The 13,310-nt window shown below is 42.2% G+C and overlaps 2 protein-coding genes across 2 annotated transcripts in view; one reads left to right on the forward strand and one right to left on the reverse strand.

Annotated features, from left to right (window-relative positions):
• SLC25A14 (solute carrier family 25 member 14) overlaps positions 1-886 on the forward strand; it is a 32,345-nt gene extending 31,459 nt beyond the window's left edge. The window contains exon 10 of the mRNA XM_061177934.1: positions 445-886. Coding sequence (XP_061033917.1) covers positions 445-486 — 42 coding nt within the window. The 3' untranslated portion in view covers positions 487-886. The remainder of the gene's footprint in view (positions 1-444) is intronic.
• Positions 887-9,667: 8,781 nt separating this feature from the next.
• Positions 9,668-10,675, reverse strand: GPR119 (G protein-coupled receptor 119). Its single transcript, XM_061179209.1, has one exon. It carries the CDS (start codon positions 10,673-10,675, stop codon positions 9,668-9,670), a length of 1,008 nt encoding a protein of 335 aa, XP_061035192.1.
• Between the last annotated feature and the right edge of the window lie 2,635 nt (positions 10,676-13,310).

A 13,310-nucleotide genomic window follows, 5' to 3' on the forward strand; every position in this document is an offset into this window, starting at 1 on the left:
AGTAATCCTTGCCCTTGTGGAGTCTATAGGTTAAGGGAGATAGTATCTCCCTCCCTCCTTGGGATTCCTCTGATCACCTAATGTCTGTAACAGTTACTCTAGCACTGAATTATATGTCATTGATGTTCTTGGATAGTTGTGTGTGTCTGTGTGTGTGTGTGTGTGTGTGTGTGTGTGTGTGGCCTGTTTGCCCCTGAAGAATATAAGTATGTTAGAATTTTAATATGTTTATATTGCTAAATGCCAACAATCAAAATTGGCACATGGTGGGCACTCAACACATGCTTGATTTGCCAGATATTGTTTTAAAAAAGACTTCTAAGCAAATGCAACTTAGAATAGCACAGACTAAGTACCTCAATTTAAGAGAATGCAATGCACAATTTTAGAACCGGGTTTGACTTTCAGTATCATCCCAGTGATCTTCCATGACTTACTCTTCAGTTTTTTATTACGTACGAGCAGCTCAAGAGGCTTCAAATCTAAGGACTGAATTATATGTGAGTCAAGCCCTGCCAACCTTTCTACTCTTCTTTTCCCTTTTTCTGTGTTCTAATGTATTTTGACAAAGTTGTAAGTGCTTACTGAACCATTGGTCTCCCAAGGCCCTCCTGATGGAAGAACGATAGGATGGTTCAAAATTGCTCATGTGTTTGTGTTGCCATGTGAACTTTTCCCTGAGAGGAAGTATTAACATTGAGACTCTGGCCCCAGATTGGTATCTTCTGTGAAGATGGATACTGATGGATGACACTCAAAATGACCTTCTCTTCAAATGTGGGTTAAATGTAGTTTGTTAGCCCCAGACTTGGGCTAGAGCAGAAGGCATAGGCCAGGGCAGTTACTGCTATTTATGTTACAGACCTCGGTTCTCATTAAAGTATTTATTGACAGAATAACTTTGGCTTTGTCTTCATTTACTGTTTTCTCATTTGCAAAATCTTTAATTTATATTATGTTCTCCAGAAAGCAATAAAGAGAAGGTGACTATGAAGTTGAGTCTGGACTCCCGAAGCACATTTATGGGAATAGACTAAGTACATTGTGCTTTCCCATTACCATTCATTGTCATATGCCACTTGTAAACATCAGACAAGTGGTTCTATCCTAAAGAATGAGTAAACAAACAAGGGGCTCATTTGGAAGTTTTCACAGATAAAGTGCTGAAAGAGGCTTAAAATAGAACCCTGTGTCCAGGGTTCTAATTGTCTTACAGGCAAAAAGTTCTGGCTACTTTCTTGTACCAGAATAGTGCCTACCACTTTGTAGGCACTCAAATATTTGTGAGATGAATACTTTAGTTCTTCATCTTTATCCATTCATTCATTTGTTCAACAAACATTTATTGTTATCTATATGTCTTAGATGCTGGGGATGTAAAAATAAATTAAAACATAGTCTCTGATTTCAAGGTCACATTATAGTAGGAGAAACAGACACGTAAGTAGGTACTAAGTACAATACAGTAGGTACTAAGTACTGTCTGAGAGATGAACTAAGTGCTGTAGAAGCACAGAGGAGGGAACAGCCAATTACCTAGGGGATTGGCCCAAGGCTTCATAGTGGAGGTGACAGTTGTGCTAAAAAGCAGATGTTACCAGGTAGATAAGGCAGGGAAGGACATTCCAGGCAGGGAAATGGGGGAGATTTCAGCGTGGCTGAAATAAAGGGTTATGGTTTTCAAATGCCACATGAGGCAGAATCACCTGGAGATCTTGTGAACATGTAGATTCTTGTATCCTGTCACCTGAGATCCTAACCTTATTTGGGGCAAAGGCATTTGCTTTTGTCGTAGGCATTTGACAGAGGGTGATCCTTAGATTACACTTTGAGAAGCACTTGTAAAGAAATATGGGCTAGGGACTTCCCTGGTGGTCCAGTGGCTAAGGCTCCGCCCTCCCAATGCAGGGTGCCTGGGTTCGATCCCTGGTCGGGGAACTAGATCCCGCATGCATGCCACAACTAAGAAGTCCATATGCCACAACTAAGAGCCCACGTGCTGCAACTAAGACCCAGTGCAGGGCTTCCCTGGTGGCGCAGTGGTTAAGAATCCGCCTGCCAATGCAGGGGACATGGGTTCGAGCCCTGGTCCGGGAAGATCCCATATGCCGCGGAGCAACTAAGCCCCTGCGCCACAACTACCGAGCCCACGCGCCACAACTACTGAAGCCCATGCGCCTAGAGCCCGTGCTCTGCAACAAGAGAAGCCACCGCAATGAGAAGCCCGCACACCGCAACCAAGAGTAGCCCCACTCGCCGTAACTAGAGAAAGCCCGCGCGCAGCAACGAAGACCCAACGGAACCAAAAATAAATAAATAGATTAATTAATTAAAAAAAAAAAGATCTGGCGCAGCCTAAATAAATAAATAAATATTTTAAAAAAATAAGGTGATTTGAGAACAGAAAAGTAATGTTAATTAAAAAAAAAAAAAGAAATATGGGCTAGAATGAAAGGAAATTAGAATAGTGTGGCCAAAACGGTCAAATTGTGAAGGGTCTCTATATACCCTAAGAAAGAGTTTGGCTTTTATCCTGGAGGGAGGGGCCAGGCAAAGGAAGTTTAAAATAGGGAATAATATAACCAGCTTTTATTTTTTAGGAAGATAATCCTTGTGTGGAGGGTAGCCTGGAAGGGAGCAACCCAAACAAGGTTAAGCCCCACTGAGCTCTACTCCCCTTTTTGTACAGGTAGACAAAATAGGGTCCAGAAAAGCTAAGAAAATTTGTCCTAAGTCACATAGCCTGATTATGGCAGATTTGAGGCTAGCACATAGTTATCAGATTCCTTCTCTGTCTCATTCTACCACCCCACAGTGTCTTCTTAATTGTCAATCTAAAGTACTACCTTTTCAAAATAAACTTTAATAGACTTAATTTTTTTAGAGAAGTTTTAGATTCATAGCAAAATTGTGTGGAAGATACAGAGATTTCCCGTGTACCTCCTACCCCCGCATACATGCAGCTTCTGCTTGATCAAAATTCCTCACCCAGGGTGATTCATTTGTTACAGTCAATGAACCTACATTGGCACATCATTATCAGTTCACATCCATCATTTATATTAGGGTTCACTCTCGGTGTTATACATCCTGTGGGTTTTGACAAATGTATAATGACATGTATCCACCATTATAGTATCATACAGAATAGTTTCACTATCCTAAAAATCCTCTGTGCTCTGCCTATTCATCTTTCCCTCTCCCCCAACCCCCCAGAATCCACTGATCATTTTACTGTCTCTATGGTTTTGCTTTTTCCAGAGTGTCATATAGTTGGAATCAAACAGTATGTAGCCTTCTTAGGCTTATATGGGCTATACTATATATAAGTTTATATCACTTAGTAATATATACTTAAGGTTCCTCCATGTCTTTTCATGGCTTTATAGCTCATTTTCTCTTTTTTCTTTCTGGATGTACCACAGTATATTTATCCATTCACCTACGGAAGGACGTCTTGGTTGCTTCCAAGTTTTGGCAATTATGAATAAAGCTGTTATAAATATTCATGTGCAAGCGTTTATGTGGACACAAGTTTTCAGCTCATTTGGTTAAATACCAAGGAGTGCAATTGCTGGATTGTATGGTAAGCGTATGTTTAGTTTTGTAAGAAACTGCTAAACTATCTTCCAAAGTGGCTTATAAAACTTTTATGTGCCAGATACTGTTTTAAGTGTATTATGTTTATAAAACTGTTTACATCCTTTCAACGACCCTATGAGATAGGTACTATTCTTATTTTTCAGGTGAGGAACTGAGGCACAGCAAGGTAAAAACTTCATTCCTAGGAAATGGCAGAGCCAGGATTCTAACCCAGGCCATCTGGGTCATGAGCCCATGCTTATAATCACCATGCTAGAGGTGTACTGACTCAGCCTTGGCCAGGGTCACTTAAAGTTTATGGCAGGTGAGCAGTAAAGAATACTGATTTCATTAGTTCCCCTGTCTTTATAGCACCCTGGGAGAAAGAAGGTCAATGGTCGTTGTGGTTGATCACTCTTTGACACTTAACTGTAAGACTAGATTTAAATTATTTCCTGGAGACCTGTGACTGCAAATATATCATTTTCTTCTTATTCTCCACCTTCTACTGCTTCCTTATGTTTCCTTTGTTGGCCTTTCTTCTCCATGACCTCCTTCTTCACTAGCCCCCTCTTCTTCCCCAGTCTAAGTGAGCATACCATACACACAGGAGTTTGTTCTTGTTGTATGTAATACTATTTATTGAAGAACTTAGAATTATTGATACAGATGTCACTAATTTCTGTTTTTTAAAGTCTTTATTGAATTTGTTACAATATTGCTTCTGTTTTATGTTTTGTTTTTTGGCCCCGAGGCATGTGGGATCTTAGCTCCCCGACCCGCACCCCCTGCATTGGAAGGTGAAGTCTTAACCACTGGACTGCCAGGGAAGTCCCAGATCTCACTAATTTCAAATTGAGTAATTTGGGCATGGGGCTAGACTTCTCACCCTCTTTCCTCCCATGCAAAGAAGTCTGTTGTTAGGCTTATAAATTTATGGGAGGAATGATTAAACTTCTAAGAACCTGATTATAAATACTTCTTTTCTATTCACTAAAACATATCCCTTAAGGGATAATATTTTCGATCTTCATATCTTCTCAGTTAGAATGGCCACTCGCATTAATCTTAATTCCTGAGGTTTCAGTAAAGGATATCTCTTCTCTCTATCCAGTGTCTCAGCATCAGAATTCAGTTGTATTTGGGGCTGTGCCTAACTCATTATAAACACTCTTCATGCATCCTTGGCTCTCCCGTTTATTTAGTAAATAAGAAAAACAATTTAACACATCATTGCATAAGATTACTAAGGGACCTGGTAATCTTAAAGTGGTAGTTGGAATTTTAGATTATGAGCCCGTTTTCCACATTTGAAATAACCTCACAGCCATTCAGCTCTAATTTCTTGGTTCAGTTTTCTTACTTTTTAAACCACCTCTGAGATGACATCGGTTTGCTCTTCCATAGGATGTGCTTTAGTATTTGTCGAATGGCTCAGTGGGCAAATCCGCAAAACTATTATGAGTGGTAAAAGCACAATGAACAGTTTTGTAAGACAGCATGGCATTTTACTGGGCCAATGACTGTTATCTCAGCGTGTTCACCATCTTTTTAGTGCCATAATGTCAACTCAGTTGAGATAGAACTGGAACCAATATGGATTTATTATATTAAATGGGAAATATAATTCAATCATGGAACTATTGGGTAACATACACCAAATGAAAACAAACCCAAAAAAATAGAGAACCCCCCAGCCCCCAGGTTCTTGGTCTGATTTTAGTCCCTCTGGAGCTTTGGAGCAAATGAATTCTGCCCGCCCCATTGTGTAGAAGGCATTTTGAAAGAAACAGGAACTGCTTTGTGCATTAAAACAGACTCTGAGACCCTTAGCAGCTGCATTAGTTGTTTCTAGGACTCCTCGTGAGAGGGCTCTTTGAGCTCAGTGGCTGCTTATGGTCCCAACAGCTTGTAAATCCAGTGAACATATGGCTGGCTAGTAGCATGTTAAGCTTTCCCATACTTCACCCTGCCACAGTGGATCCATTAGGTGGAGCACATCTTTCCTGGTCAGCAAGGCTGCGAGACTATGGCTTCGTGGCTTCAGCTGCATCAAGACCTGGCTCCTGGCTCCATGTGATCATATTTTCATATTCTCGTGCCTATTTAGCATTTTATGGTATTGCACAAAGCCACTATCAGAAGATTTTAAGAGTGAAAACACACTGAAATTGGTATCTGTATATCACACGATGCTGTATCAATGATGCAGTTGTCCTGTGAGGGGTGTTGTTAGACTGCTGTGTCCCATTAGTCCAGAATTCTGGATTTGCAGATTAACTCTAGCAGTAGGGCATAGCAACAGGTTTCCTTTTGTTAAAAAAAAAAAAACTGGTCAGCCCCCTTGGTATGGTTTATGCTTTCAGGAAGCCATGCACTTTTATTTCTTTGAGATATTCACATCACTGTGGTCTGTTCATTTATGGCTCACTTTTGACTTCTCATAGCAAATATCCTAGGGAAACATTACCCTTCAAGAAAGGCCAGCAAAAGTATGAATCAAAATTCTTTTAAGTGTTTAATGCTCCTTGACCTAGTAATACTACTTTGGAGAATTTTATCTTAGGGCATTAAACAGACATGTCAAAGATTTATACACAAGGGTATTTACAGTGGTATTATAACAGTGAGAAATTGGAAATAACATAAATGTACAACTATAGAAAAATGGTTAAAATATTATATACTCATGTTGAAAAACATGCAACCCTTAGAACTCATGTTTTTGAAGAAAGCTTAATGACATAGGAAAATAGCACAATATAATATTAAGTGAAGAAAACAGATGAAGGAAAATAACAGTGATCATCTCTGGGTGGTATAATTATGGGTACCTTTATGATTTTCTGTATATTCAAAAATTTCTAAAATGAAAAAAATTGCTTTTATAATCAGAAAAAAAATAATGAACATCATGTATACATCAATATATAGCTCTAAAAGAAATCCAGAAAAGCTGGAGTAGTTTTAGCACCTAGCCCTCAATAAATGCTTGTGGGGTAGGTAGATGGATGGACAGATGAATGAATGAATGCCAGTTGACACTTGTAGGTACGATCATTGAGTTTATATGATTGCAAGAAATAACAAATGAAGATTTATTAATTAAAAGGAGAAGATTCCAGACCAGTCAGCCATTTGAAGGATGACATGGAAGGTACTGAAGGAGTCACAAAATAAGTGAGTGGCTGATGGCAGCAAGGGGTTGGGTCTGGCCTTGGGACCATTGCTGTTCTCATTGCCCAGCTGTCAACACCATGTTTCCTCTTGTTCTGTGTGTCCTTGAAGTATCTCTCGAACCTGCTGTTTTCACTGGTCTCTGTTTAGTTTGGCCAGTGACTGAGCAAGTGAGTCACAAGTTCATTGCCCATGTGAACCAGTAAACACTTCATCGTATAGGGAGAAGATATCCCAAGGCTAACTCTGGCTGGCCAACTCTCAGAGATGGGCTTTTTGGTCATGTGGACAAGCAGGAGAGTGTTGGTGGATCAGGGCAACCTGCCTCTTAACATTTGTGAAACCACTCAAAATGCCCCTGTCCAGAGGGCTGTGTGTACTGTTCTTGAGGGTAGTCCTCTGAAACGGAGGTGTGCTGTACATAACATTAGCTACCCAAGGAATTAGTATAAAACTTAGTCATGTCACAATGTTTTTTAACGGATTCACAATAAGCTTTTCATGGAGATTATAGATGGGACCAATTGATCTACATTCTGTCCTACAAGGTCTTAATATCTTTTTGGCTGTTTTGATCAAATTGCTGAACAGGATCTGGCTTCTCTGCAAGTCCATCAGGAGACAACATTGGATGTGTGAATGAAATCTAAATGTCTCCACTCCAGTGCATTCCCTTATCTGTACAGGAGCCTGTGTCAAAGAAAGCCATTAGGCTCTTTAGCATAGCATTCTGTATCTCTGCTCTTGGTGGCTTACTAAACACAGTGTTCTTAATTGCGGTTACTCTTAAACCCAAGAATATGATAACAGTGCCTTGTTTATATCTGCTCTGTCTTGATCCTGCTAAAGTATTAGATTTATGTTTGTCTTTTCCAGCCTGAGTCACCTCTCATCACTCATTTTTCCTAATGTCTGCAGATGTGACGGATTCCCTTAAATTGGTCAGCTGGATGTTTTATTCTTTAGGATTTTTAAGGAAGAGGAAGAGAACATTTTCTGAGCACTAACAATGTGCTGTGGTGTACTAGGCATTTTCATATGCATTGTCTGAGTTAATCGTCACTATAGCCAAATAAGGTAGGCATTATCACCCCAATTTTACAAATGAGGAAACTGTGGCTTTGAGAATTTAAATGACTGAATCATAATTTGAACACTGGTCTGTTGGACTTCAAAGCCTGTGATTTTCCCACTGCGCACACTGACTCCCAGGAATAGCAGGGTTTTTTAGACTGAACCTCATAACACAACAATCAGCTGGCCTCCCCTCAGCTCCTGCCTTTCTCCTGTAACTAGCTTCCATTCCACTTTGCTTGTGTTACCTTGGGAAGATCAGTCCTTTGCAGCAAGGCCAGGAAATTAAGCTTTGAACCACCAATAAGGAGGGCATTGATTTGAGCCTGCTTTCAATTTTGTCCCCAAACCCAGTTACTATTTGTGTTTGTGTTTGGTACCAAATCCCAGACAAATCAATTCATACTGTTTTGGTTTCTTCTGCCCTTTTTTGTTGTCCACTCACCAGCTTTCTAGGGAGATAATCTAGTTGAGGGCCTTAAGAGACAAACTCTCTAGGAATGTACTGTGGAGACCAGGAGGTTGTGGAAAGGGTTGCAGGAAAGCTCAGGAAGGCTGAGCGTGGTTCCTGGGTTTCTTCCCCACTCTATTCTTGTAGTTTCTGCTGCCAGGGTTGCCCAGGGGGAGCCTGAGTATAATTCCCAGTTGCCAACAGTCATTTTCTGTACCTACAAGAAAGCAGGATAAGGCTGGTCTCCTGGGCCATTTTGGAGACATCCTCTTATGCAACTGAGTTTCTTAGGAAAATGCAAATTTGAGAGTAAATGGAAGAAGGTCAAGCTCTGAGGAGCAAAGTGGGTCCAGTGTGGGGCGCTTGGCAGTGACTTTTTTGGTACCTACCCCTTTTTTCCCTTTCTTTCCTTTCAATGTCTCAGAATTTGTGGTTTGGCATCGTCATCAGCAAGTAGCTACAAGTGACGTAAGAGGCCAACTGAGGGGAAGGGGCACCACAGAGTTAGGAAGGTGGTGGGTTGGAGGGGTAACAGCAGAAATAATTACAAGACAGGCGATTCGCCAAAGAAACACTGTTTTGAACACCGTGACGTGTGGAAAAAGACAAGCTTTAGTATCTAATTCAGGTTCCTACATTTATACAACCTCACTACATAAAATGTCTGATTTACATCAGGGAGGGCAGGACTCCTCATTTCACCAAAGCAATCACTGTAGTACACAGTTAAAAAGAACAGAACCTCATTTCTCTAGTGCTGTGCTGTCTAATATGATAGCCACTGGCCACATGTAGCTCTTGAGCATTTGGCACATGGCTAGTTTGAATTGAGATATTCTGTAAGGGTAAAATACACACCAGACTTCAAAGATTTAGCATGAAAAAAATAGTGGAATAATCTTTTATATTGATTACATGTTGAATTAATGTTTTGGATATATTGAGTTAAATGAAACATTATTTTTGCCTGCTTTTTTTTTTTTACCTTTTTAACATGACTACTAGAACATTTAAAATTACATAGGTGGCTTGCATTAGACTTCTATTAGACAGTGCTGCTCTAGTGTATTCAAAAATAAGATTTGAGTTTAAGCATCTTTCCAGTAGTATACTTCTTGCTTTAAGTAAGTATACCTCTACAGAAGAAACAGACTCATTGCAAAAGAAGGGCAGGGAGGAATGGAGATTTGCAAATGGGGAAGCTGATTATAGGGGGAAGTCAGCACCCTGCCTTAGTTACCTCTCAGTCTGAGGTTAGGAGGTGCAGGCGGTGGTCAGTTGCTGGAAGCAAGTGCTCTCTTTTCCCCAGCTCCATCTGATCTCCTAGCTGGGGCTCTGAGAAGGGAGAGAGAGGCACTTTGAAACTTGTCTGCCCTTACCATCTTAGCCATCGAGCTCTGAGTGGGAGATGGTGGTGATGTGACGGGCACTTTCCCTGGGCCCCTGTGGGCCACCATCCCTGGCCGAGAGAAGGAGGAGGAATGCGGCGAGCCCCTTCTTCATTCCCAGGGCCATCTGGGAGAACTGTTGCCGTATCTCCTTCTGCCAATAGGCATAGATGAGTGGGTTGAGCAGGGAGTTGCCCACACCAAGCAGCCACAGGTACCGTTCCAGCACTGGGTAGAGGTGGCACTCCTGGCAGGCCACCTGCACAATACTAGTGGTAAAGAACGGGGTCCAGGACAGAGTGAAGCTGCCAATGAGAACGGCCACAGTGCGGACAGCCTTGAAGTCACTGGGGGTCCGTGGGGGCCGGTGAGCCCCGGCCGGGGCTCCCGCATGCTCCGTCTTGCGGATCTGCTGGCTGTGCGTGGAAGCAATCTTGAGTATGTCACAGTAGAAGAAGACAAAGAGGAGCAGGGCTGGGAAGAAGCCAACGCAGGAGAGGGTCAGCACGAAGCGTGGGTGAAACACAGCGAAGAAGCTGCAGGGCCCCTTGTAGGTGGTCTGCTGGAATACGCGGACCCCGAGTGGGAGGAAGCCAATGAGGTAAGACACCAACCACAGCCCGGCAATGCAGGCCCCGGCCATGAGCCCATTCATGATCTGGAAATAGCGGAGGGGCTGCTTGATGGCAAGGTACCTGTCAAAGGCAATCAGCATGACCGTGAGGACAGAGGCAGCTGCAGAAGAAGTGACAAATGCCATCTGAAGGCTGCACAGGGTCTTCTGTGTGGGCCGAGCCGGGCTGGAGAGCTGGTCTGTGACTAGGCCAGAGATGGCCAGGCCAAGGGAGGTGTCAGCCACAGCCAGATTCAAGGTGAAGCAGAGACTGACACCATCATTCTTGTGGATCAACGACAGCACAGCCATGGCCACTAGGGCATTAGCAGCAATAATGAGGGAGGCCAGGATAGCAAGGATCACTCCAAATGAGAAAGATGACTCCATGTCTTGAAGTGGCAGGATTTCCACTTACCAGGGCATGCTGGCTCTCCAGCTCAAATTCTCACGGGGTAGGCAGAGCAGTGGGTTCAGAGCTGCAACGCAGTGCCGGCCATCGCTGGCAGTCCAGGCCGGCAGCTTCCTTTCTTTGGGATACTGCTGGTCACCGAGAATCACTCCCTGTCTCGTTTTCAGTCCTCAGCCTCTTGCCTCTCCAACTCTCTGAAGGCAGCAATCCCAGCGCAGACGTCTCCCTGGGTCCTGAGCTAGTCCCTCCTCCTACCACCAAGTTACTAGACAACTCCCAAGTACCTGCTGCCCGTTGTCTCGCCAGGCTCTCTCCCTTCACTGATGTTTCAAGGACTTTGTTTGGAGAGACTCGGACATTCATCAGGTCTTCCGTCTGGCAGAAGATATAATTGACTCTAATCACACTTTTTCTTTCTCCATAGCTTGATCTTAGATGTCCACTTCTTTTCTTCCTAAGACTCAAGTTCTAGCTTAGCAACTAATCTCAGTTTAATTAAGCATTTGCTTAATAACGAATTCTCAGTTACTATTATGACTTCTTTTAATCAAGCAAGATGATCATAATCAGTTGAAGTGGGAAGTGGGGCAGGCAAGCTATTTTAGGGTCCAGCATACTTTCAGGGGAGTTACCACACGCTTAGGCTGTTTCTTTTTTTCCTTTTTTTTTTTAACATCTTTATTGGAGTATAATTGCTTTACAATGGTGTGTTAGTTTCTGCTTTATAACAAAGTGAATCAGCTCTACCTGTTGTGTCCTAACACCTCAGATTCTAATTCTTTCAAATAGGGTGTGCTGGTCCCCTATTTCTCATCCCTCAGAACTTGATTAGTTGAGGATTCAGAAGGGCAGGAAAAGCAAAACAGAATTGTTACTAGCTGTCATTCAGTTTAGAATAGAGCCTACTCCCTGTCGAGAGCTGCTGTCTATTGGGTATACTCACTGAGAACTTTTTCTGCACTATGTTGGACCATGTCTCTGGTCATGAGTTGTGGCTGCCAGCCTTGTACTTTCTTTTTTTTTTTTTTTAGGCCACACTGTGAGGCATGCAGGATCCCTGACCAGGGATTGAACCCGTGCCCCCTGCAGTGGAAGTGTGGAGTCCTAACCACTGGACCGCCAGGAAATTCCCTGCCTTCTACTTTCTCGATCCTGTAGCCTTGCCTTTCTTTTTTTTAAAAAAAATATTTTATTGACGTATAGTTGATTTACAATGTTGTGTTAATTTCTACAGTACAGCAAATTGATTCAGTTATACATATATACACGTTCTTTTTCATATTCTTTTCCATTATGGTTTATTGCAGGGTATTGAATATATTTCCCTATGCTGTACAGTAGGACCTTGTTTATCCATCCTATATATAATAGTTTGCACCTGCTAATCCCAAACTCCCAATCCCTCCCTTCCCCACCTTCCCTCCCCCTTAGCAACCACAAGTCTGTTCCTTATGTCTGTGAGTCTGTTTCTGTTTTGTAGATAAGTTCATTTGTGTCATATTTTAGATTCTACATATAAGTGATATCATATGGTATTTGTCTTTCTCTTTCTGACTTACTTCACTTAATGTGATAATCCCTAGGTCCATCCATGTTGTTGCAAATGGCATTATTTCATTCTTTTTATGGCTGAGTAATATTCCATTGTATGTATGTACCACATCTTCTTTATCCATTCATCTGTCGATGGACATTTAGGTTGCTTCCATGTCCTGGCTATTGTAAATAGTGCTGCAGTGAACATTGGGGTCCATGTATCTTTTCGAATTAGAGTTTTCTCTGGATATATGCCCAGGAGTGTGATTGCAGGATCATATTAGCCTTGTTTTTCTTGATCCTGTAGACTTGAGGTATCTCTGGGACAGGAGAAGGGGAGGTGAGCTCCATTCTGGAAAGTATCTACTCTAATGTTTGGTTGTGGAATTTTCCATTTTCCAGGGATAGAGTTAGGCCAAAGGGCGGCAGTGTTGCTGAGGCAGGTGAGATGGGCCCAGGGAGGGCGGCTGTGTAGCTCACTGCTATTTTAGATTGTATATCCATTTGCTCGGGTACATTAGAACTAACCTTTTGCCTGCTACTCTCATCTTGGATACCAAGAAGAGAGGGGTGGGGAGAAGAGTGGTTAGAAGCTTGTTTACTCAATTCAGGTCAGAGCACAAATGGGAAAGGTTAGTGTTTTAAGTGAGGGAGTGAAGAGCAAGGTACAGAGTTGGAAGCAAATATTATATTCCAGGATGTTTTGACAGTCTGAGAGGGCCTTTGGCAGATGTCTCTCTTACAAAGGATCAGAAAGGTTGTGGCGTGGGGACTTGGTATTCTGGTTGCCAACCTGAGAACTGTTTTTATTCTTTGGTACACCCATTAGGGGGCTGGTTTCAGTCGCTTAGCACCAGGCCTAATTTTATACCTGGATCTAAGGTGTGCTTTTGTTTCCCCAGCCCTTGACTCTATGCGTGGAGTCAAGGTGGCCCTTTTCAAACCCATGCTAAAACTCAAGAGTGCATCAGAATCCCCTGGAGGGCTGGTTAACACCCAGATTCTTTTCTTTTCTTTTTTTTTAAATGTGAATTTTATTTTAATCTCAATGCTCTTGCATCTAATTTTTCTTCTTTA

Source organism: Eubalaena glacialis, chromosome X (genome assembly GCF_028564815.1).
Source record: "Eubalaena glacialis isolate mEubGla1 chromosome X, mEubGla1.1.hap2.+ XY, whole genome shotgun sequence".
Lineage (NCBI taxonomy): Eukaryota > Metazoa > Chordata > Mammalia > Artiodactyla > Balaenidae > Eubalaena > Eubalaena glacialis.